The sequence below is a fragment of the Bos taurus genome, chromosome 16, assembly GCF_002263795.3.
Source record: "Bos taurus isolate L1 Dominette 01449 registration number 42190680 breed Hereford chromosome 16, ARS-UCD2.0, whole genome shotgun sequence".
NCBI lineage: Eukaryota > Metazoa > Chordata > Mammalia > Artiodactyla > Bovidae > Bos > Bos taurus.
In genome coordinates this window covers 27,159,402-27,183,108 of record NC_037343.1, presented here as the reverse complement: position 1 = coordinate 27,183,108, position 23,707 = coordinate 27,159,402, and the positions used below count along the sequence as shown (strand labels likewise).

The 23,707-nt window shown below is 40.7% G+C and overlaps 1 protein-coding gene across 4 annotated transcripts in view; it reads left to right on the top strand.

Moving 5' to 3' along the window:
- The window catches only part of TP53BP2 (tumor protein p53 binding protein 2), a 68,690-nt gene that overhangs the window by 25,309 nt on the left and 19,674 nt on the right, over positions 1-23,707 (top strand). For all 4 annotated transcript variants that reach the window (XM_024976682.2, XM_059875666.1, XM_024976681.2 and 1 more), the window contains 8 exons: positions 2,811-2,958; positions 9,519-9,632; positions 13,119-13,201; positions 17,989-18,090; positions 20,179-20,353; positions 20,905-21,086; positions 21,448-21,612; positions 21,998-22,226. In XM_024976682.2, coding sequence (XP_024832450.2) covers positions 2,811-2,958; positions 9,519-9,632; positions 13,119-13,201; positions 17,989-18,090; positions 20,179-20,353; positions 20,905-21,086; positions 21,448-21,612; positions 21,998-22,226 — 1,198 coding nt within the window. The remainder of the gene's footprint in view (positions 1-2,810; positions 2,959-9,518; positions 9,633-13,118; positions 13,202-17,988; positions 18,091-20,178; positions 20,354-20,904; positions 21,087-21,447; positions 21,613-21,997; positions 22,227-23,707) is intronic.

Here is a 23,707-nt window from a genome sequence, read left to right as displayed (position 1 = left end):
GCCTCTTAGTCTCATATTTACAATGAAAACGGTTCCTATGTTTGAAGTGTTAAACTTCAGAGAAAGTTCTGATGTGGGTAGGGAGTATGGAGGAGGAGTACTCTTTAATACTAAAGTGTAAATTATTTACACTGGTTACATGTGCTGTTTATGTATCCAGAGTCGCACCAGGGTGGAAACCTGTGTTCATTTTGTGTAACAGTTTTTTTTGTGTAACAGTTTTAAAGTGCTGCCTTGTTGGCTGAGCTGAGGCCTGGAACTATGTATCTTTATGTAGCACAGTTTATCAGAATGTGAAGAACCTGGTACAGTTAGCTTGAAGGCTTCTGAGCTCATGCTGACAAATTTTGCAGCTTTGTTTTCATATGTTTTATTTTTTTGATAGCATCCGCTTTAAAATTTGTTTCTGAGTTGCCTTCTAGCTGTAATGGGTTCCTGTCTATGTTTTCCAGTTTGGGGGGTTCCTTTCTGTGTTAGATGTGTTTCTGTGAATGAAGAGCTTCAGTTGCAGGAAGTGGAGACTTGGCTTACTTTGGAAAAGCATAGTTTTACTGCAGGGAGGAGCAGGGAAGCCCCGTGGGCAGAGCCCACGGACCCAGGGGGCCTCCTTCTCTCGTGCATTTTCTTCTCCCCTTACTCAAACCAGATCCTTGAGGCGGCCAGTCTGCTGTTTCAGCCAGTTTCCATCATCATCCCTAGTCAGATGCTGCCGCTCTCCCGCTGTCCCCTCCCCTCCCCCACGCCCCCCAAAAAGAAGAGCCTAATGCAACTCTCACTTCTGGGGTAGTGGGAGAGAGGTTTATGCTGCGTGAGACGCCATGTGACTGAGGGCACTGTGGCTCATATGTGTCATTGTGACCACAGTGCAGATCCTACTCATTCTGCCTTTAAAAGAAAAAAAAAATTATTTGTTTGGCTGCTCCAGATCTTAGGTGCAGCGCAGGGGATCTCCATCTTGTTTTTGGCATGTGAGATCTCTGGTTGTGGCGTGTGGACTCTTATTTGCGGTGTGTAGGATCTAGTTCCCTGACCAGTGATTGAACCCAGGACTCCTCCTTTGAGAGCTTGGAATGTTAGCCACTAGACCACCAGGGAAATCCCCTTCTGTTTTGTTATAGCCTTAAAACCCAAACTCCTGAAGTGTTTGGCTTGGTCTCATTAATTCTTTTTACAGAATGTATACTGGTCCATCAAGTTCATGTTTCAAAGCCACTGCATTTTCTTTCTCTAATAAGAATTATTTTCACAGAATATAAAGCTCACAGTGGAATTAACACTTTCAAATTGTCTGGGTTTTGTTTACTTGTTTTAATCCCGATACACATTAATCTGCCCAGAGTAAGTCCTCACTGAATGAATGAGCTAATGGGTTTGCAGACTTGAGTTGTCATCAACAATTTATTTGCTCAGTTTTCTTCAGTGCTAGGAATTAACAACGGTTGTTTTTTGTTTGGTTGATTTTTTTTTGTTTTGTTATTTGATAGGTGTGAACACTTGAATTCTTTAGCGAAGTGAAATGAAGTTGCTCAGTCGTATCCGACTCTTTGTGACCCCATGGACTGTAGCCTACTACGCTCTTCCGTCCATGGGATTTTCCAGGCAAGAGTACTGGAGTGGGTTGCCATTTCCTTCTCCAGAGGATCCTCCTGACCCAGGGATCGAACCCAGGTCTCCCGTACTGTAGGCAGATGCAGTGTTTTTAAGATACAGTATCTGTTTTTACCGGGAGGAAGGCTGAGTTTTAGATCTAAATCTTCTGGTCTGAGTGTTTATATACAAGGTCATCTCAACTTTAGCACGACAGCCATTCATTTCTACTTACACCTTATTGATGAATACTTAAGCTTTTTAAAAATAATTGTATTTATTTATTTTTATTTTTGGCTGTGCTGGGTCTTTGTTGCTGCCTGGGCTTTTCTCTAGTTGCTGCCTGGGCTTTTCTCTAGTTGCCGTGAACAGGGAATTACTCTCAAGTTGCCATGTACGGGCTTCTCATTGGGGTGGCTTCTCTTGTGGAGCATGGGCTCTAAGGTGTATGGGCTTCAGTAGTTGTGGCTGGTGGGCTCTAGAGCACAGGCTTTATAGTTACACGTGGGGTTAGTTGCTCTGAGGCATGTAAGATCTTCCTGGATCTGGAATTGACCCGTGTCTCCTGTATTGACTGGTGGATTCTTTACCACTGAGCCATCACTGACTTATGCTTTAAAGTATGTATCTAATCTGATTAAAACATCTTAGATTTGAAAATATAATTGTTTGAACAGGTGATACATTGTACGTGGTATAAATATTAGATATCCCTCTGAATTCTGTCCCCTTTTCCCATCCCCACCTTCAGCAGCAACACATGTTTTGTTTATGTATCCTTCCTGAAAGAGACTTTGCTCAGTTAAGCATGTGTTTGTGTGATCATCATCTCCTGATCATACTCACGGGGCTGATGGGAGAATCTCTTTGTAGTATGGGCCTGGCATATCATATACTAAGAACTACAGAAGTCTTGGTAAACAAATGACATAAATAAACTGTCAGAGGAAGATTTAACTTGACCTTTTGTGTGCACTGATCCATTTACTGTGCTCCAGGGATCCCCTAGGGTTCTTCAGGCGCAGCTGATGGAGGGAGGGCAGGGGCCATCAGCAAAGCTCCGGGTCCCTCTCCACCTTGGGCCTGGAGACAGCCAGATGGTCCTGTTGTGTATTTGCATTTCAGTTAAGACAGTTGGGGAAAGAAATCTAAAGTAAGCGAGAAGTGACCAGTGCCAGTGTAGGTGGTACTGATAACCCTTGTGTTTCTCCTTCTGTTTCCAGATGTTTCTTACTGTGTACCTCAGCAACAATGAGCAGCACTTCACAGAAGTCCCTGTCACTCCAGAAACCATCTGCAGAGACGTGGTGGACTTGTGCAAAGAACCTGGTGAGAGCGATTGCCACCTGGCTGAAGTGTGGTGTGGCTCTGGTACGTCTTCTTCAGCTGTGCCATCTTTATTATCAAAGTTTTAGAGAAGGCAGTGTGTGCCTTTCATGTTTATCCACGGAGAAACTGGAGAATAGGGTGTCTATCAGAGAGACAGTTTTATCTATTCAGTCCAGTTTTGTTGCCTCCTCCAAAGTCTTTTTTTTTTAAAATATTTATTTTGACTATGCTGGGTCCCAGTGCAACACGTGGGATCTTTAGTTGTGGCATTCCAGCGCTTGGTTGTGGCATGTGGGATCTAGCTCCCTGACCAAGGAAGCAATCTGGGCCCCCCGCCCTGTACTGGGAGCATGGAGTCACGGCCGTTGAACCGCCTGGGAAGTTCCTCCAAAGTCCTCTGCTGTTTTCTTTTTCCGCAGCACATCATAGACACTACAGTATTAAAGGTCAAAGGATAAGCAGCTGATACATGGGGTGGAAACTTCTGGAGGTGTTAGGGTAAAATGTACTGTGCTCAGAAGTGTTTTGGGTATGCTTAGGTGTTTTCACTTCATTAGAAATTTGAGGCATTCTGAGCTGTTCTGATTGTTTTGCCGTCTCTAAGTCTTTGGAGGTTTTTAGGGAGAGCTCTTCGGTATTGAGTTAATTATGGTGGCAGGAGGCAGTGGTGAAATCATAGTCATTATTTTAAGCCTTGAAATCGGTCCCTTACTTAGTTCTTTGGAGCCCTAAAATGGGACAGCCTGGTTTCCTTTTGGCCCTTCAGGAGTTTGTAGATGGAGGAGTAATGTTTCACAAGTTGTGCGCTATCCCTGTACAGCTTGGGTGAGCCTTTACTGTTTCCTTCTTCTCCCCTTTGGTGCAGTTTATCTCAGTGCAGGTTTCCCACTGTTCACTGCATTCACACCGTTCATGGGGGTGTGACTTCAGCTAACACCCTCTGCTTCCCAGGCAAGTCTTCTCAATCATCTTCGGATGATTTTCCTACAGCTGGGTGTTCAGGAAGACTTCCTTCACTCTCTCTGAGCTGCTTACTTCACATAGGAACTAGATTAGACCATTTTCGTAAAGAAACCCTAGTGATCCTTTTTGTAAAAAAAAAAATTAAATTTATTTGACTGCGCCAGGTTTTGGGTGCACCATGTGGGCTCTTCCTTCAGTCTTCCTTTTGGCATGCAAGATCTTTTCGTTTTTTTCAGCATATGGGATTTAGTTCCTGACTAGGGATCGGACCTGAGCCTCTAACATTGGTAGCATGGAGTCTTGGCCACTGGACCACCAGGAAAGTCCCTCCAAGTGATCCCTATTAAATGAAAATTTGATAGTTTGACTTTCTTGTTTTAACTTTTTTATTCTACTTAGGACAAAATCCAGAGTCTTGGTTTTAAATTGTGAGGTCTTTAGATTTGTGAGGTCTGGTACCATTTTCCTCCTTGCTCACCTTTTGCCGCTTTTTTATGTTCCTGGATAAATGAAGCTGTGTCCCACCTCAGAGCCTCTGGTGCCAGCTGCTCCTTCTGCACTCCCAGATTTTGTTGTTGCTGGTCATTTGGATTGCAGCTAACACCTTGGCTCTTCAGAGATGTTTCTCCTGAGCTTCCCACTAAAGCAGGCACGAGGTTCTCTATTATGTCATCCTGGTTTGATCCTCTGCATGAGACGTGTCTGTCTGGTTTTTGTGTGTGTGTTTATTAATCTGCTGCCTCTTTAATCCCTGTAGCCTCACACACATGCACGAGAATGTAAACTCCTTAAGAGTGGAGACCTGCTTGTCTCATTCTTTGCTGTGTCCTAGCTCAGAGGGAGTGCTCAGGAAATATTTACTGAAAGAATAAACGAGCTTCTAGCTGCTCTGGTGGCCTCCCTGCATTCTGCAAATAACTTGCCCAAAGTGAAGTGATTGAGACCATGCACTGTGCGCTTCCTCAGTCTCCTCCCCGCTGCTTACCTCAGGTTCCTCTGGATGTGTGCCTGCCCTTCTTTCTGACTTCCTTCCTTTGCCAAGGCTCACCCTCTCCCTTGAAACTCTTGATTCCACTGTTTCCCTTTCCTCTCTAGTATCTTGCTCACTTGAGTTCAGTAGCCCTTGCTATGTAATGAGGGTGTTTAAAGGATATTCTTTCTTCTAATTTTTTTAATTAAAAAAAAAAAAGACCACATGAATGGATTCTTTTTTGTAAGGCAAATAATATAGATGGAATGGAAACCTCTCCCACAAGCCCATCTTGTGTCGCTTGATGTATAATTGCTTATAATTTTAGCAGATAACTTTTCAGACTTTTATCTGTACTGTAACTATAGAAATAGTTTTGTGTCATCTCTATTTTTTCTTTATGTAACAGTATCATACATCTTGCTATCTACAATTTATTATTTTACCTTACAGTATAGCTTGGAGGTCTTTTCTGATTAGCTTGTGTAAATCTACACCATCGTACCATTGTTTTTAATTATCATAATTTTCCGTAGTATGACCCACAAACTGCATTTCTTTATTCACTAACATTTCAATTAATTCTCTTATTTCTATAAATGTTGCAGTAGAAGGCCTTGTAGAAGCCTCTAGATCACGTGCAAGCATTTCTCTAGGGTAGATAACCAGGAATTGCTTGCTTAAAGGTTCACACATTTTAAATTTGAATATATTTCACCAGATTTCCCTCAGCAAAGGCTGTAGAAATTTACACTTCTACCAGTTATTTCTAAAAGTATCCCTCATCAAAAAAAGATACTAATACAATGAATTCTTACTTTTGCTTAGCTGATGCTGAAGTTGATCATTTTTCATTTATCTACTGGCCACTTGGATTTCCATTAAAAAAAAAAAAGATTGTTTCGTTATAGTCTTTGCTCAAGTCTCTTTTGACTTTTGCCCTTTTCCTTCTTGATTTGTAGATGTTATAGAAAAACACAACTCTTCTAGAACTCAGGCCTAGTTGTGTGTTGTTTTAAAAAGTCTTTTCTGTATGTTAAGGCTGTAAACATAGTCTCCTGTTGTTTGGTACCATTAAATTTAAAATTTTTTTCCCTACCCTCCCCACCCTTCCCTTCTTCTTTGTCATTAATTTTTCTGACTAGTGTGAATTAGAGATCTAATATGTTCCCCCCACCCCAGGTGGATAGTGAATTTTTTTAAGTGTCTTATTGAAGACACTTGGTTTCTTCCTTACTGATGTGAAACTTCACTTCATAGTCTTGTTATATCTCATAGGAAGTATATTTCTATAAGCTTCAGCCAGTTACTTTTAGTTTTTTCTTCTATTTATGATAGGATCAAATAGTTTTCTTAAATTTTATTTTTCTTAGTTTTTAAATTATGAAAATATGATAACTCATTTACAGAGACTTGGAAAATACAGAACAAAGTTACATATAGTTCCACTATATATTGCAATCATTTTTTTAAATAAGTAAATTAAAGTTTTTAGTTGGAGTTTCAATATCAAACTCTCAAAAATTAGTAAAATGAATATACAGAGAAGTAGAAGGATATAGTAGGCCTGAAAAATACTATGAACCAATTCGAGATAATTAAGATTTATACAGTTTTTACACAGCAGTAACATACTCTTAAGTTCCCATAAACTAGGAGACACTAGAATATATCCAGTGACATGAGACCAGATGCAAAAATTTGATGAGGACCAAATAGTTTTAATTTACTCTAGTTTTATAATAGATTACTACTACTACTACTACTACTACTAAGTCGCTTCAGTCGTGTCTGACTCTGTGCGACCCCATAGACGGCACCCCACCAGGCTCCCCCATCCCTGGGATTCTCCAGGCAAGAACACTGGGGTGGGTTGCCATTTCCTTCTCCAATGCAGAAAAGTGAAAGTGAAGTCGCTCAGTCATGTCTGACTCTTCGTGACCCCATGGAATGCAGCCCACCAGGCTCCTCCATCCATGGGATTTTCCAGGCAAGAGTACTGGAGTGGGTTGCCATTTCCTGTAAAGGCAACTGCTTATTTCATTGTGCTCCTGTACTATTCTTGTGTATTTTCTTTTTCAGATATGTTTTAGAATTACCTTGAAAGGTTCCATGAAAAGTTCTTTGGGGATTTTGATTGGTTGCAGGGAATTCATAATTAATTTGAGGGTTGTTTGTATGATGTGATTAAGAGCAAGGTTGTGGGTGTCAACATCTTGTCTCTTTCATTTACTAGCTTTATAACGTCAGACAAGATACTTAATCTCTATAATCCTCAGTGTTTTTCCTACAGAATTGGGATAATAAATGAATCTATTGCACAGGATTGTGTGAAAATCCTAGGCGCTGACATTTGAAGGGGGCTTAGCATAGCCCCTGGCACATTTAGTGTTCACACTCAGCAAGTAATAGCTGTTACGTTTTCAGCTCCTTTTTTCTTTTTTTGCTATAACTTGTCCAAGGTGTCCCATTTTAAAAATAGTAACTATGTTACTTCCACTTTGTTTGCTTTTCAAGTTTCCCATTTCCTTTAACTGTCTTTTAAAATAAGTAGCTTTTGGGACTTCTCTGGTGGTCCAGCGGTTAGGACTGCTTCCAACGCAGGGGACACAGGTTCGATCTCTGTGCAGGGAGCTGAGACCCCACATGCTGTGTGGTCAAAAAGTAAAATTTTAAAAAACGATAGCTTTTACTTGCCATCTCCATTTCCTTACTCCCCTCTGGTTTATTTGCTGAGAGAACATATCTTGGATTCTTGTCGTTTGCTAGGAGCTGTGCTTGATTGTAAAGAAGAGAGAGATGAACGTGTGCTGTCAAAGTAAAAACAGGAATCAGCAGACATTTCTCTCATACAGAGTGATGACTTCAGGAATAGATGGAGGTGCTCCATCTGCAGAAGGAGACGAGGGTACTGGGGACAGTTCTCAGTGCTGGGAATGGCTTGTTCAGAGTCACATAGGCATGGACGCCAGGACGAGGGATGGATGTCGTTGGAGCATGGGTTAAATGGGCGGCTTTGAGAACCTTTGAAGTGTATTTCCGCTTGTGCTGGCCTAAGCTTGATATATGTATACATGTTGTCACTGTAGGCCATTAGGACCTTAGCTTCTAGACCTAGAAGGTCCACGCTCAACATGGACTGGAAGTCATTTCTTTTGAAATAAAGTGTGTGTGTATGTGTGTGTGTGAGATTTTTGTTTTTGTGAGGAGGTAGAGGGTCTGCATGGACTGGAAGTCACTTCATTTCTTTTGGAATAAAGTGTGTGTGTGTGTGTGTGTGTGTGTGTGAGTGAGATTTTTGTTTTTGTGAGAAGGTGGAGGGTCTACATGGACTGGAAGTCACTTCTTTTGGAATAAAGTGTGTGTGTGTGTGAGAGAGAGATTTTTGTTTTTGCGAGGAGGTGGAGGGTCTGCATGGACTGGAAGTCACTTCATTTCTTTTGGAATAAAGTGTGTGTGTGTGTGTGTGTGTGTGTGTGTGTGTGCAAGATTTTGTTTTTGTGAGAAGGTGGAGGGTCTACATGGACTGGAAGTCACTTCATTTCTTTTGAAATAAAGTGAGTGTGTGTGAGATTTTTGTTTTTGTGAGAAGGTGGAGGGTCTACATGGATTGGAAGTTACTTCATTTCTTTTGGAATAAAGTGTATGTGTGTGTGTGTGATTTTTGTTTTTGTGAGGAGGTAGAAGGTCTGCCCAGAATTTCTTTCAGGAAGGTGTCCGCTTTTCCTCTTGGGGGGCGTCTTGGTTAGACTTTCTCTGGTTTAGAGAAGAGGGTATCTGTGTCTGCTCATTATGTCATGTTGCTGTAAATAGAACCCAAGCTGTACTTTGTTGCCACCAAGCCGATTAAGTTCAGGGGTTAGTTCACAGAATTGGCTGCTGAATCTTTGGCTGCTCTCTTCTGTGCCCGTGTTGTTTATTTAAGGTACTCAGATAGTGTCCTTGGTTACTGACAAGTGCATTGAATTTTTTGGGGGGCCACTGCAGCATTCTTACATTAAAAATGATTAAGTTCTTTGATTTTAAACTGTTGGCATCCTCAAACAGTATATTTGGTTTTTATGTTCAGATTCCTTAAGATTGGAAGATTACAGTTCCCATGTAGTATTTAGCTATGCCTCTTTTTTTTTTTTGTCTCAAGGAATATTTTCAGGGCAGTAAACAGACTTTTGTTTGGAAATACATGTGTATAATTTTTTTTTTTAAACATGGTTTGTAAAATTGTCAAAAAAAAAATCCATAATAGAAAGACAAGGCTATTTAGAAAGTTGTTTTTAATTTTTCATTTGTATACTTGGAAAATCATAGAACCATTAGAGTTAACAGAGACCTCAGAGACCATCCTATGGAATAGATAACAGGAACTTTGGAACCCGCAGAGCTTCACGGCCTGCCTGGAACTGGTGAGGGGCTGCTGAATCTGACTCCTGAGCTCTTGCCAGTGACCCTGACCCAGTCCTTTCCTATCCCCGTATTCCACCCAGCTTTGACCCTGATTATGTGGGTGGTAAGCTGGTGATACTTCATTTTCTAAGGGTTCTTTTTTTTTTAAAAAAGATCTTAGATAGTATTTTCTGCATTCATAATGCATAATTTGTATGAAGGGTAGACAGTAAGTGATGTGTTACCAGGTAACATGACTTGTACATGATTTATTCATTTCTTTTAGAACGTCCAGTTGCCGATAATGAGCGAATGTTCGATGTCCTGCAGCGGTTTGGAAGTCAGAGGAGTGAAGTTCGGTTCTTCCTTCGCCACGAACGCCCCCCTGGTAGGGATGTTGGTAGGTAGCATCCTGTTGATCATGACAAAGATTCGGACTTCAGTTTCATGCTCGGGAGAGGTGACCCGTGATCAGGAGCAGGCAGTGTGATGGATAAGTGAGCAAGAAGCAAGGGGGAAAAGTGAGGATAGCCCTCTCTCCCAAGCCCTGACTCTGTAGGGTGGGCAGAAAAGGGTGCGGTTCTGTTTGTTGTGTTTTGTTGAAAGATGGGAAAAGTTTGATGACAGTTTTTTTTTTTTTTTTTAATGTTTTATTTTTGGCTGCACCATATGGCACGTGGAATCTTAGTTCCCCGACCAGGGATCAACCCCGTGTCCCCTGCCTTGGAAGCACAGAGTCTTAACCACCAGACCACTAAGGAAGTCCCTTGACTACAGCTGTTAATATGGGCGGGAAAGAAAGGAGTCAGTAGAGAAGGAGTTTGAAATACAAGGAAGAAGGGAATGCTTGATGGGCAAGTTAGCCAAGGGGAAATTCAGGGTCGAGGGGGTCGAGGGGTGAGATAGGAGGGTAAGAGAAGGGTCTGTTCCATTTTAACAGGGTGGAAGGGACGCTTCCCAGAGGCAGGAAATGTGTGCTCTCTATGGGAGTAGTGGGAGGGGCTTCTCATTTGAAAACATTTGTTTTCTCTGAGGGAGGAGGCCCTGGTGGAGAATAAGAGAGAGTGTGGCCAGGGAAGCTGGCACGCCAGGGCCCCTAGAGGACAGTGGAGATTAGACACCAGGAGACCATGCGTGATTTTGCTGCAGTGGTGCTCTGCAGCCCAGAGGGTTGTAAGAGGAGAAGATGGTTGGATTGACCCAAGGTTGGAATTTGGCCAGACAAGTTCAGTGGAAAATTGGTGAGACAAGGAAAAAAGAGGATGTTGGTGAGATGGCATTCAAGCCGAGATGGGGATGAAGTAAAGGCGGAGGGGCTGCAGAGAAAGAAACACAAGTTTCAGGTTATTGAACAGGTGTAGCGAGAGGTAATTGTGGTCAAAAAGTAAGAAGATTGAATTTAACATGTCAGGAGTAGAGCATTTCTAGATAACGTGGTCTTGTATTGGACCATGAAATAAAGCTGAATTAGAGAGGAGACAGGAAGTTGTGGATCTGAGAGGCGAGCTTTTAGATGGTGAGGTCATCCAAAATGAAGGGGGGGGACTTGGGCAAAGAGAACAGAAGGGTCAGGTGGTCACGTCTGTGTGACCAGAGTTTCTAGATGACAGTAAGCAGAGGGTAGAAGGTGATAAGTGGAGATCGGAAATAGTGGGCTGAAAGCGACTAGACATTGAGAACACAGTCAAACCTGTGACCCTGAGGTCTCTCTCATAGGATGTAGGAGAGAAAGCAGTTTCAAGTCTTGAGATCTGTAGGGAAGCCTTTGTTCTCAGTGGAAAGTGGTTGCAGCAGGGTTACTAGGTGTTTCTAAAAATGTTGGGATTCTTAAAATGGAAAGTTGACGGTTTGTGACTTTAGTATATATTGAAAAATTCTTGGGAGTAAGAATGTCGATAACAGAGGTTAATTATTACATGTTATAGAATCTCAGTTTTATTCCTTTAGTCAGAGGTCCACATGGCAGCCATTAGACATTATCAGAGGTGTGGGAGACCCCAGAATTGACGTAGTCTAGCCTCTTCTGCTCTACAGATGAGAAACGCTGATACTTAGGGGTTAGATGACTTATCAGAGGCCACATACCAGGAGGCAGAGCCAGGAGGGGAACCTGAGTCTCCTTATCCTGGCTGATTCCTCGGCCTTTGAGCTTCACTGTGTCTGTAATACTGTTTTAAATAAACATGCATTTTTCCCCCCCAAAGCTGCCTTCTTTTTTGTGGTTTTGACATCTGCATCTTATTTTTATTTTGTTCTTTATTTACATTATTGCATATATCTCCTTTTACTCAATTAGTTGAATTTTCTCCCTTCATCTGTCAGTTCAAATATCTTCCTCTATGGTACCTGGTAAATTATTAAATAGCTTCTCAATAGTGCAATATGCAGTTTCAGTGTGTCTGTAATGTGAGAAATACAATCTGAAGATAAAGGCGCTGTTTTTACATTGTTGCAAAACACCAGTGCCACACAGTGTCAAAACTGGGATAAAACAGGATTGCTGTTTGGTGTCAGCCTTTGTGGTTGTAGGCTTCTAGATTACAGATTAAGAGACTGTTACTGTATTCTTTTTCTGGTTTAACTAGGACCTGTGACCCAGAATGTATATGACTTTTTTTTTTTTGGCCACGCCATGTAGCATGCGGGTTCTTAAGTTCCTCAACCAGGGGTCAAACCCAGCCCCTTTCAGTGAAAGTGCTGAGTCTTAACCTCTGGACCACCACCATGGAAATCCGCTACGTTTTTCTCTCTTTTTTTTAATGTGACACTATTTTCAAAGCTCTTGCTTTTTATTCTAATTATGTAACTGAACATGCCAGTTCAGTTGCTCTCTCTTGGAGGCAGCAAAGAAAGCAATTATTCCCGAATGGTAGATTTTTTTTTTTCCTTGCAGAAATATTGTGACAGATACCTGAGCTATTTTGCCAGAAAATTGAGCAGTTTTAAAAGTAAAGCTGAGAAAACGTTGGAGTTAGGTATAAGTGTGACATGTGGCTCTGAGGATAGACATATTTATTATTTGTGGGAATTTGTGCCAAGCTTCCAGGCAGGTTCAACAAACATTTGATTCAGAAGAAATTTTTATCTAAAGCTTCTTGGGAAATAGTTTAGTATTTTTTCTCTAACATCTGGGAAGTACAGTTATAAGCTTAATTTCATGTATTTAAGAAACTCTCTTTGATATTTTTCAATTTATCAGTTTAAGTTAAAACTATTTTCTTATCATGATACATTAAGTGATGCTGAGAAACATATATTTGGACCTGAAAAGTTCTTTTTACCCCCAAAAAGCAGAATGTACAATGTTTTCCAACTAGTACTTTCCCATGCTAAGAAAATGAAATTTTTTTTACTTAAATGGGGAAGTACTTGCTAGTACTTAGGAATTACCACAAAATTCGAATTACTACTTGTTCTGTTTCGATTGCTTCCTTCCTGTGGAAGTTACAAACACTTTAATGAGTACAAGGGTGGGTTGATTAATTTTCACCTATTTCTTTCAGTGAGACTATTCCCAGTTTTATTTCTGGGTAGCTAAAGAGAACTGGGAACAGACACTGTAGGCATATGGTATGAATGACCCAAAAGAAGAAGTATATTTATATTCTTAATTTTTCTCCTCTAGCACCTAACTCATGCAGCTTTTCTAGGGATTGGTTAGCATGTGACATTTTCTAGTGCTGACCATTCACTGTTCCAAGTGAAGTTTTCTAGAACAGGTTGAATCTGTGAGACCTTAACTTCATTGGTATTAGAAAGTATTGGTATTTTAAGTATATTTTCAACTTAAAGTATTAGCATTAAAAACATAACTGAGAAATGAACTGGTACTTAAAATATCTGTCACCTCTAGTGTTAATGCATACTTTTTGAATTTTGTGCTTAGTGAGTGGACCAAGGTCTCAGGATCCAAGTTTAAAAAGAAATGGTGTAAAAGTTCCAGGTGAACATCGAAGAAAGGAGAATGGCGTAAGTGATCGTCGTTACCCATTCTGTGTTTGGACCACAGTGATGCTGCTTTTTTTTTAACTTTTAAATCTCATTCACTGTTCATTTTTTATTCAGTAGGTGATTAAGGGAAACCCTTTTTTAAAGGTTTATTTTAAATTTATTTCATGAAAGTGATTAATGGTCTCTATGGTTGTTGAAATATCCAACAACCTTAGATATGCAGATGATACTATTCTAATGGCAGAAAGTGAAGAGGAACTAAAGAGCCTCTTGATGAAGGTGAAAGAGGAGAGTGAAAAAGCTGACTTGAAACTCAACATTCCGGGGAGGGAGGAGGGAGGAGGGTTCAGGATGGGGAGCACGGGTATACCGGTGGCGGATTCATTTCGATGTTTGGCAAAACTAATACAATATTGTAAAGTTTAAAAATAAAATAAAATTTAAAAAAAAAAAAAAGAAACTCAACATTCAAAAAAACGAAGATATTGGCATCCGGGCCCATCACTTCATGGCAAATAGAAAGGGAAAAAGTGGAAGCAGTGACAGATTTTATTTTCTTGGGCTCCCAAAATCACTGCGGATGGTGAGTTCAGCCATGAAATTAAAAGATGCTTGCTCTTTGGAAGGAAAGCTGTGACAAGCCTAGACAGCAATTGAAAAAGCAGAGACATCACTTTGGTGACAAGCATCTATGTAGTCAAAGCTGTAGTTTTTCCAGTAGTCATGTTTCGATGGGAGAGTTGAACCATGAAGAAGACCAAGTGCCAAAGAATTGATGCTTTTGAACTGTGGTGCTGGAGAAGACTCTTGAGAGTCCCTTGGACTGCAACGAGATCAAAACAGTCAATCCTAAGGGCAATCAACCCTAAATATTCATTGGAAGGACTGATGCTGAAGCTGAAGCTCTAGTACTTTGGCCACCTGATGTGAAGAGCTGACTCACTGGAAAAGACCCTGATGCTGAGAATGATTGAAGGCAAAAGGAGAAAGGGTGGCAGAGGATGAAATGGTTACATAGCATCACTGACTCAGTGCAGCTCTGGAAGATAGTATAGGACAGAGAAGCCCGGGCTTCTGAAGTCCATAGGGTCGCAAAGAGACACGACCTCATGACTGAACAGCAACAACATGGCTGTTGAAAGAAGTCAGATGCTGGATATGTCACAAATACAGAACAAGTGTTGAATAAGTTTGAGGAAGTATTTGTTTTTTTGGTGATTTTATTTGTTACTGTTACTGCTTTTAGCATTAATGTGAATAAGTTCGAGGAAGTATTTGTTTTTTTGGTGATTTTATTTGTTGCTGTTATTGCTTTTAGCATTAATGATATATTAATGCTCTTGCTATTGCATATGAATTTTAGCAGGTATCTTTGGGACTCCTTGTAGACATTTTCTTTTCAGAGCTTAGAATTTTTAACCTTGTTAGGGATTAGCTAAATTACCTCTCCAACGCACACTGCTTTTATTCCACCTTGCCCAAATTCTTCCTGTTTCTCTTCTTTGATCTCATAGTTATCTTAGTGATGAAAGGCTGATACAAGGATAATGGAAATGGTCTGACCATTAACGAGATTTCAGTGCATATCGACACAATGTATCTTTCCCCATCACTGGATTTTTATTTTTTTAAAATGATTTATTTATTTTTTGGCCTCGCCATGAGACATGCAAAATTGTAGTTTTCCAACTAGGGATCAAACCCTTGCCCCCTGCAGTGGTAGCTTGGAGTCTTAACCACTGGACTGCCAGGGAAGTCCCATCACTGTTTTTTTTTTCTTATTTTTTTTTAATTATGAAAGTATTACAACACTTAAAATTAAAAAAATAAAATTTACGGGTTGTTCTGGGTCTTTGTTGCTGCTTGGGCTTTTCTCTCATTGCAGCAAGTAGGGGTTTCTCTCTAGTTGCATCGTGTGGGCTTTTCATTGTAGTGACTTGTTGCGGAGCATGGGCTCTAGGGCCCACAGGCTTCAGTGGTTGCAGTTCCCAGGTTCTAGGACACAGGCTCAATAATATTTGTGGCACACAGGCTTAGTTGCTCTGCAGCATGTGGGATCTTCTGGACCAGGGATCAGACCCGTATCTCCTGCATTGACAGGTGGATTCTTCACTACTAAGCCACCAGGGAAACCCCTTCACTGGGTTTTTAAATAACATCTTTATTAATGTATAATTGACATATAATAAACTACACATAGGGCTTCTCTGGTGGCTCAGATGGTAAAGAATCTGCCTGCAATGTGCGAGACCTGGGTTCATTCAGTCCCTGGGTCGGGAACATCCCTGGGAGAATAGGGAATGGCAGCCCCCTCCAGAGTTCTTGCCTGGAGAATTCCATGGACAGAGGAGCCTGGCGGGTTCTGTGGGTTCACAAAGAGTTGGACATGACTAAGTGACGAACACAACACAATAAACAAGCTGCTCACATGTTGGGTATATATTTTGATAAGTTTTGACATGTGTACATCTCTGATGCTGTCACCATAATCAAGATAATGAACATATTCGATCACCCCCCCCAAAAAAAGTTTCCTTATGTTCTTTTGTAATTGTTCCTTCTTGCCTCCCTTCCCATCCTCAGGGAACTGCTAGCCAGTCTGCTGTCTGTCGCCATAAATTAGTTTTGTTTTCCAGAATCTAGGATAAATGGAGTCATCCAGTATATACTCTTTTCTGTCTGAATTTGCTCAGGATAAATAGTTTGAGGTTTATTCATTTTGTTGTGTATCAGTAGTTGATTCCTTTTTATTGCTGGGAGATATTCTATTGCCTGGTTATACCACTCCTTATCCATTCATCTGTTGGGCATTTTGATTGTTTAGTTATTCTGTATCACGCTGTGATGAGTACTTGGGTATACATCTTTGTATGGACATATGCTTTTATTACTATTTCCCTAAAGTAAATACTTAGGAGTAAAATGGTTGGTTCATATGTTAACTTTTTAAGAAGCTGTCAGACTGATTTCCAAAGTGATTGTTTTATTTTATAGTCCTCATCAGAGAGTTCTAGTTTTTCCACATCCTTGCCAACATTTGGTATGGTCAGTGCTTTTAATTTTGGCTTCTGGTGATGGTAGTACATTCTGGTTGTATTTTGTATTTCTCTAATGGCTGATGGTATTGGGCATCTATCATGTGCTTATTTGCCATTCATATATTGTCTTTAGTGAAGTGTTAATATTTGTTCACTTCTTTTTTTATCATGTTGCAGGGCTTTTGGGATCTCAGTTTCCCAGCCAGGTTTTGAATCCAGGCCAGGGCAGTGAAATAAATGAATCCTAACCTTTAGACCACTAGGGAACTTCCTGTTCCCCTCTTTTGCTTATCTTTTTCATGATTGGGTTGTTTGCTTCATTATTATTGAGTTTAAGAGTTCTGTTATATATGCTGAATCCAAGGTTTTTTATTAGATAGATAATTGGCAAATATTTTTCCCAGTCTATGACTTCAATACAGTATAATTAATCAACTTAGAAGTTTTAGATCTTGCATCTGAGTTTAGGATCCATTTTGAATTAACACTTGCATGTATTGTGAGAGAAGTGCATTTTGTTTATTGTGTGTGGATATCCAGTTGTACAAGCAGCATTTGTTGAAAAGACTCTTCTTTGTCTACTCAACTGCCCTTTCTCTTAAATCAATTACCAGTGTAGGTGTGGGTCTGTTTTTGTACTCTGTCTTCTGTTTCATTGATCTGTTCATCTGACATGATATCAGTAACACAATGTATTGATCACTAAAGCGTGTTTAGTCTTGAAGTCAGGCAGTGTATGTTTTCTAACTCTTCTTTTCGAAGTTGTTTTGGCTATTCTGTCTCATTTGCACTTCCATATGAGATTGTATAATTCGCCAGTTGATTTATTTTTTTTTTTAAAGCCTGCTGGGATTTGGGTTGGTATTGTCTTGCCTCTGTAGGTCAGTATGGGAAGCATTGCCATCTGACAATATTGAGCTTTTTAGTTCACAAGCACCACAGTATTCCTCCCCAAATAGGTCTTCTCTCTCTCAGCCATGTTTTGAAGTTTTCAGTGTCAGGCCTGAGCATCTGTCAAATTTATTCCTGAGTGCTTCATGGTTTTTATGCTAATCTTAATGATATTACAAAATGTCTTTTTTCAGTTTTCTGGGTTTTGCTAATGTATAGAAATATCGTTGATTTTGGCTATTGATGTTTTATCCTGCATTCTTGCTAAATAACTTATTTATTTAGTAGCTTTTTATAGATTCCATAGAATTTTCTTCATAGATGATTATGTTGTCCTTGAGTAAAGACAGAAAATTTTTCCCTTTGCAATCTGGATATAGTTTCTTTCTTCCTGCCTTCCTTTCTTTCTAGCGAGAACCTCTTAGGACCATGTGGAATGGATGTTTAGGGAGTATAGTAGACATCTTGCTTTGTCTCTGATGACCTACTGTGTCTTGGATTTTTTAAATTCCAGTGTTACATTTTTAAAGGGTGTTTTAATGACTGTATTCTAAGTTTGCTGCCAGTTCCCAACATCATGTTTGATGTGGTCAAATACTGCCTTCCTAATTTAACTGCAGAACAAGGTGATTCCAGATGGTTCCATTTGTGTCAGTACTGAAACTATTTAATTTAAATTTACAACTTAAAAGAGTCTGTGTATCATTATGTTTTAAATATTAAGTCAATATGGGAATAGTAATATAAAAATTAATGAGTTCTTTAATATGATGTGAGAAAAATAGCTAAATAATTTTGTCATGATAACATGATTTGAGGGAGGAGTCTCCGTGATCATTTTATAGTGAGTTGGATTATTTGCACTTTTTTTGGTAGGTTAATAGTCCTAGAATGGATCTGACACTTGCTGAACTTCAGGAAATGGCGTCCCGCCAGCAGCAACAGATTGAGGCCCAGCAACAAATGCTGGCCACTAAGGTAATGGCCATGTTTTCAGAGACCTAACAGGCCACTCCCGTTCCTGTGTAAGTAAAGCTGTTTACAGTACACCCTTGCTAGTAAGCCGGTTCCCTCACATATGAGTTGATAACATCAGCCCAACAGGTATCTGCTGTGTGGTGCTTTCTTCTCTTCACTGTAGCGTTTTGTAGAAATGCTAAAATCATTCAGTTGTTTTAGATCCTCCTTGGCCCGATCCTGATCAAAGTTAACCACGCTGTGCTGAGTGTCGGTAAAACAGGGAAGGCGTAAAGAGCCTTTCAGCTTTGCTTGCAGGCACTAGTCTGGGCTGACTTCATCTTGAATCAGGAGGAACTTCAAAGTCTCATGCTCACCTGTCCCCAGCTACTGCTTGGCACCGAAAACAGGCTGCTTGCCTCTACTTGGGGACATTCTCCACCCACAAAATAAACCTTGTCCTCTCCTTGAACAGAGAAAATATGGGAAGTTTCTCCATCACTCTCAAAACCAGTCTTCCTGCGGCTGCTCCTGCGAGCCTTGGGCTAATAGTCTAAACCAGATGTTGTCAGACTTTCTGAAGGGCCGAAATATTTTAGGCTTTGCAGGCTGTGCAGTCTCAGCTCTGCATCTGTGGCTGGAAAGCAGCCATAAACAATAGGTAAACGAATGGATGTGGCTGTGTGCCAAGAGAACTTTGTTTATGAACACAGACAGAAGGCTGTGTAGTCTGTTAGCCCTGGTCTAAACACTCAATATTTTCGCTTACCAGTCTTTGAGGGTCTGTAAGCTGGGGTGGACACCTGAGAGTTTGAGTAGCAAGGTCCCCAGCATGGCTTTGAAGTGATGGCCAAGGATTCTTCAACCTCATTCTCAGCATGCACTGTGGCTTCCCTGTAATACTTCTTAGGGTTCCTATGCATCCTTTTCTTTTCTTTTTTAACACTTAAAATATTTATTGAAATTACAAATTAAACTTTTCCATATGGTTCCCAAGTAGAAAACACAATATTTAAAGGCATTTAACAGCTGTTTTTTTTACATCAGAGGGTTAGTGGCACCAAATGTACCTATGCATCCTTTTCTACTTTTGATGCTAGACACCAGCTTTTTCAAAATCCTGTGTATTGTTGCTTCTCATACTTTAATGTGCGTATGAATCACCTAGGGGTTTTGTTAAAAATGCATGTTCTGATTCAGTAGGTGTGGGTTGCGGGTCTGACATTTTACATTTCTAATGCGATCCCATGCGGTGCTGATGCAGCATTCCTTGAGTAGCAAGGACATGAATTCAAATAAAAAATTCGATTGTTAACAGCATAAATCTTTAAAATCAAGGTCTTATTTTGAAACTATCTGTGTCCTTGTATGTGTTAGCCATACAAATCTGAGAAGTTTACCCTTGAGTATAAATTGTGTGGCTCTGTTTTCCTCAGTTGAAATTTTAGATATAATAGGAATAAAATTGTAAGTTGCGTAATTGCAGTTTCCTAAAGGCATTCTTTAGAAAGTAGTTCTTTGGCTCTTTTCTAAGCGTGCCGAGTGTGCCCTAACTGTGTAAGATGCTGGTCACAGAGATTTCCACTACACGTTGCATTGATTCCTCACTGCAGCCCTGGAGGGACTAGTGATCATCTCATTTTATAGGTGAAGACACAGACTTGTGGACTCAGTGAGGTTATATAATTTGCCCCAAAGTCTCATAGCTAATAAGTGGCAGGGCTTGAGTCTGAATCCAAATTTAACTTCAAAGTGTGTCATTTAATAGCTTTCTTTTACCGCCTCCCATCGCTGCATGAGCTCCTTCTTAATATTAATGGCTGCAGCTCATGAAAACTAGTTCACAGATCACTGCTTGCTCGCTGCAAAAGGACCACTTGGATAACAGTACTGATTCCTGGATCTTACCGCCTTAAGTAGATCCTAGGGTAGAGCTCAGGAGCGTCTGTTTTTCACAAACGCCCCAGGTGGTTCTGATGGCAGCGTGAGGACAGATGGTAAGACTGGAGCAATGCCACAGATGCACGTCAGTCTGGGCATCTCAGGGTGATTGTAGGTTAGTGGTCTGCTGTTTAAAATGACATGTCTGATGATGGCTTATATCTTTAGGAACAGCGCTTGAAGTTTCTGAAACAGCAAGATCAGCGTCAACAGCAACAAGCGGCTGAACAAGAAAAGCTTAAGAGGCTCAAAGAAATAGCTGAGAATCAGGAAGCGAAGCTAAAAAAAGTGAGAGCGCTTAAAGGCCACGTGGAACAGAAGAGGCTAAGCAATGGGAAACTTGGTAAGTTGCTCCCAGTCAGTTTATGTCAGTGCTAAATGCCACAGACTGTTTGAGTATAGAAAAACACTGGTGTAGGAAGTTTGTATGAATTTGTAGTAAGAGGACTAAGATGAGACTTTGTATGTAGGTCACTTAAAAAGGATTTTTGGGGAAAAGTATAACTCACTGCAGTTTCGAAGCTGCTGGTTCCCCTGAGTTGAATTCAGCTATTGAATGTTCTAGACAAGGTTCTTTTTTGGAATATAGAATATTTTTTTTTTCCTCTCTCTAAATAGTTTCTTGACTGAAGGTTCAATGAAGGCAAGGATTTTTATTCATATTAATAGCTCCATCGATTATAATGCCATTTTAATTAAAACTTTAGTGATTTGGTTTATAGATGTCTTTGTTGACTTCAGTTGATTATATAGGAATTGGTTGGTTCTAGGACATTTCTGAAAATTTTCTTTGCTTTTTATGAGGAAGTTTATGGTACATCTTAGGTTGCCTGGGAAGCGATCCCTTCTCATTTTTCTTTTCAACAATTGTTGCTTTTCTCGTTCTTACTTTAGTGGAGGAAATTGAACAGATGAATAGTTTGTTCCAGCAAAAGCAGAGGGAGCTTGTTCTGGCTGTGTCAAAAGTAGAGGAACTTACAAGACAACTGGAGATGCTGAAGAATGGCAGGATTGACGGTCACCATGACAACCAGTCCGCGGTGGCTGAGCTTGATCGGCTCTACAAGGAGCTTCAGGTAAATGGTGGCCTCTTGTGACATTTCGGTGGCACCTCATCTCCAGCACCACAGTGTTGTCCACATACAGGGCAGGAAGTCCTGGATTTCCACCTCTTTTCCTTAAAGGGGTGGGGACAGGGAGGAAGACCTAAACTCCACAGAATCCAGAATAAACTTTATGGTACCTCAAACAGGAAACTTGAGGCGTTCATTGTGACCACAGCCGGTGGTCTAACACTTCATTTTAAACCATGAGATGAGAAGTGTGGAGGGACCTTACATTTTTAGAAATTATATAATAGTGAACCGTGTGATTATCTGTTTGAGAAATTTTTCTGCCTACTCCTTGGCTACCTTTTTCTCCCCTAATTTTATTCAGTTAAGAAACAAACTGAACCAGGAGCAGAATGCCAAGCTGCAACAACAAAGGGAGTGTTTGAATAAGCGCAATTCAGAAGTGGCGGTGATGGACAAGCGTGTTAATGAGCTCAGGGACCGGCTGTGGAAGAAGAAGGCGGCCCTGCAGCAGAAAGAGAACCTTCCAGTAAGTGCGCGGTTGGCCAGGACCAGGAGGAGGGGACAGTGACCATCCCAGTGAGGTCAGTGCTTGCATATTTCAGAAACACTGCTGGGCACATCCTCGGAAAAGAGACAGGACCTTGTGGCTCCTTGAAAGAGAGTCCACTCTTCTTGTACTTTTAATATAATCCCTTCTGTAGCTCTGCTCTTCTTTCTAATTCTTGTAATGAAGTGTGGGTGAGACTTCACCCAGGAGTGTTTTTGTCGGGGGATGTTTCTGGTACACTCAATGGCTAGATCCTGAAAGTGCTGGATTTTAGCAGTTAAAATTATCATGGTGTCACAGGCTTTTCTGAGTTGGATCCGGTCTGACTTGGAATACTAAAGGCCCTGTGCTTTCTCCGAATAAGGTCTCATCTGATGGACACGTGCCCCAGCCGGGAGCATCGGGGCAGAGTCGAGTGGCGGCAGTTGGTCCCTATATCCAGTCGTCAACTATGCCCCGGATCCCGTCACGGCCTGAACTTCTGGTGAAGCCAGCCCTGCCCGATGGGCCCGGGGCCACGCAGGCTTCCGAGGGGCCCATGAAAGTCCAGACGCTGCCCAACATGAGATCTGGGGCCGCCTCGCAAGCGAAAGGTAAAATCAGGCACTTCCTAGTCCTTCCATGGCCTGGCTGTTCCCCTCCTCACTGTGATTTTCCCTCAAGTTTGAGTTTTATTGATTTATTTATTTTGGCATACCTTTCTTTTATTTGTGCTTCACAGCAAGTTTTTTTTTTTTTAATTTAGATTTTTTTTTCCCCCCGCCAAATTTTGAGTTTTAAAGGTGTCTTCCTATTTATTCCTTGTTCGTGTTGAAATTCTAAAAACCTCCTTGTGTTCTTTGGGGTTAAGAAATGATAATTTTCTTAATGCTCAATGATATAGTTCTGCTCAGGAAATGAAATAAAACATCAGGTTTTTTGAAAACCTAAACATTGGTTTGAATTTCTTCTCATTAATAAAGAAATTTTGATCTGATGTTAACAGCTTGAGAACCTTCCCTGTTGTGTAAAAAGGCCAGATATGTGTTAGTGGCGTCATCTGTGCAGACTGAGGTGGCGGGTCCCCTCCGTTGATGGTTGGTGTTTTCTATCCGTATGTGCTTCTGCATGAGAATTTGCCTACGGATAATGTTTAGAATAAAAGGAAACACTGGGAGATAAAAGTGAAGATAAAAGGAGGGAGGTTCAAAAGGGAGAGGATATTGTATACCTGTGGCTGATTCATGTTGAGGTTTGACAGAAGACAACAAAATTCTGTAAAGCAATTATCCTTCAATTATAAAAAAATAACAAATTTTTTAAAAAAGTGAAGGTAATAGAGGCTGCTTGTGTTAGTGACCTTTGCTTTCTGTGTGTAGTCCTCAGATATTTTGGAGGGTGGGGTGCACGCCAGAGTGTTATATTAGTAAGAGGAGGAAATGAAAGGAGAGTTGTAGCAAAAGCTGGGTGAAAGTATCCTTTAATGAGCTTATTATTCAGGAGAAAAAAATAGAATTGTGTCTTTTCCCTAGCCACTATCATGTGTAAATAATAGCTAACTTTAAAATTATTTATTATTTTGCTGCAATTACCACTGTGACGCAGTAGTGCTATGTAGTCTGGGTTTTATTGCAGAAAGAGTTACTTCTGTGAAAGAAAAGCTGCGGCTTTGAAACTTAAATGCCAGTGTAGAAAACACTTGAATATTTTGATTTATCCAAGGCTGTGGTCAGAGTCACGGGCTGAAAGCCTGCGTTTCTGCTTTTGTTGTGCATACATCACAACGTGGCCGTTACGTAAGACACACCAGCGAGGCCTTGGTTTGATGAATTGGAAGTCGTTTTCTGGGTGTGATGGTGATGTTTCCTTACCCTGTGAGAAGTCGTGTCCTTGCTGCTTCAGGCAGACTTTGTGTTGATCGTGATTATTTTAAGTAAATGAGAACACTCTTACATTGTTAATACAAGTATAAAATCTGATGTTTCTAAGTAAGTTTACTGGGCTTGTTGTGAGTCTGATATTTAAACCGATTTTTAGAGATAAAGTGCTTTCCTTGTGGCTCAGCTGGTGAAGAATCTGCCTAAAATGCGGGAGC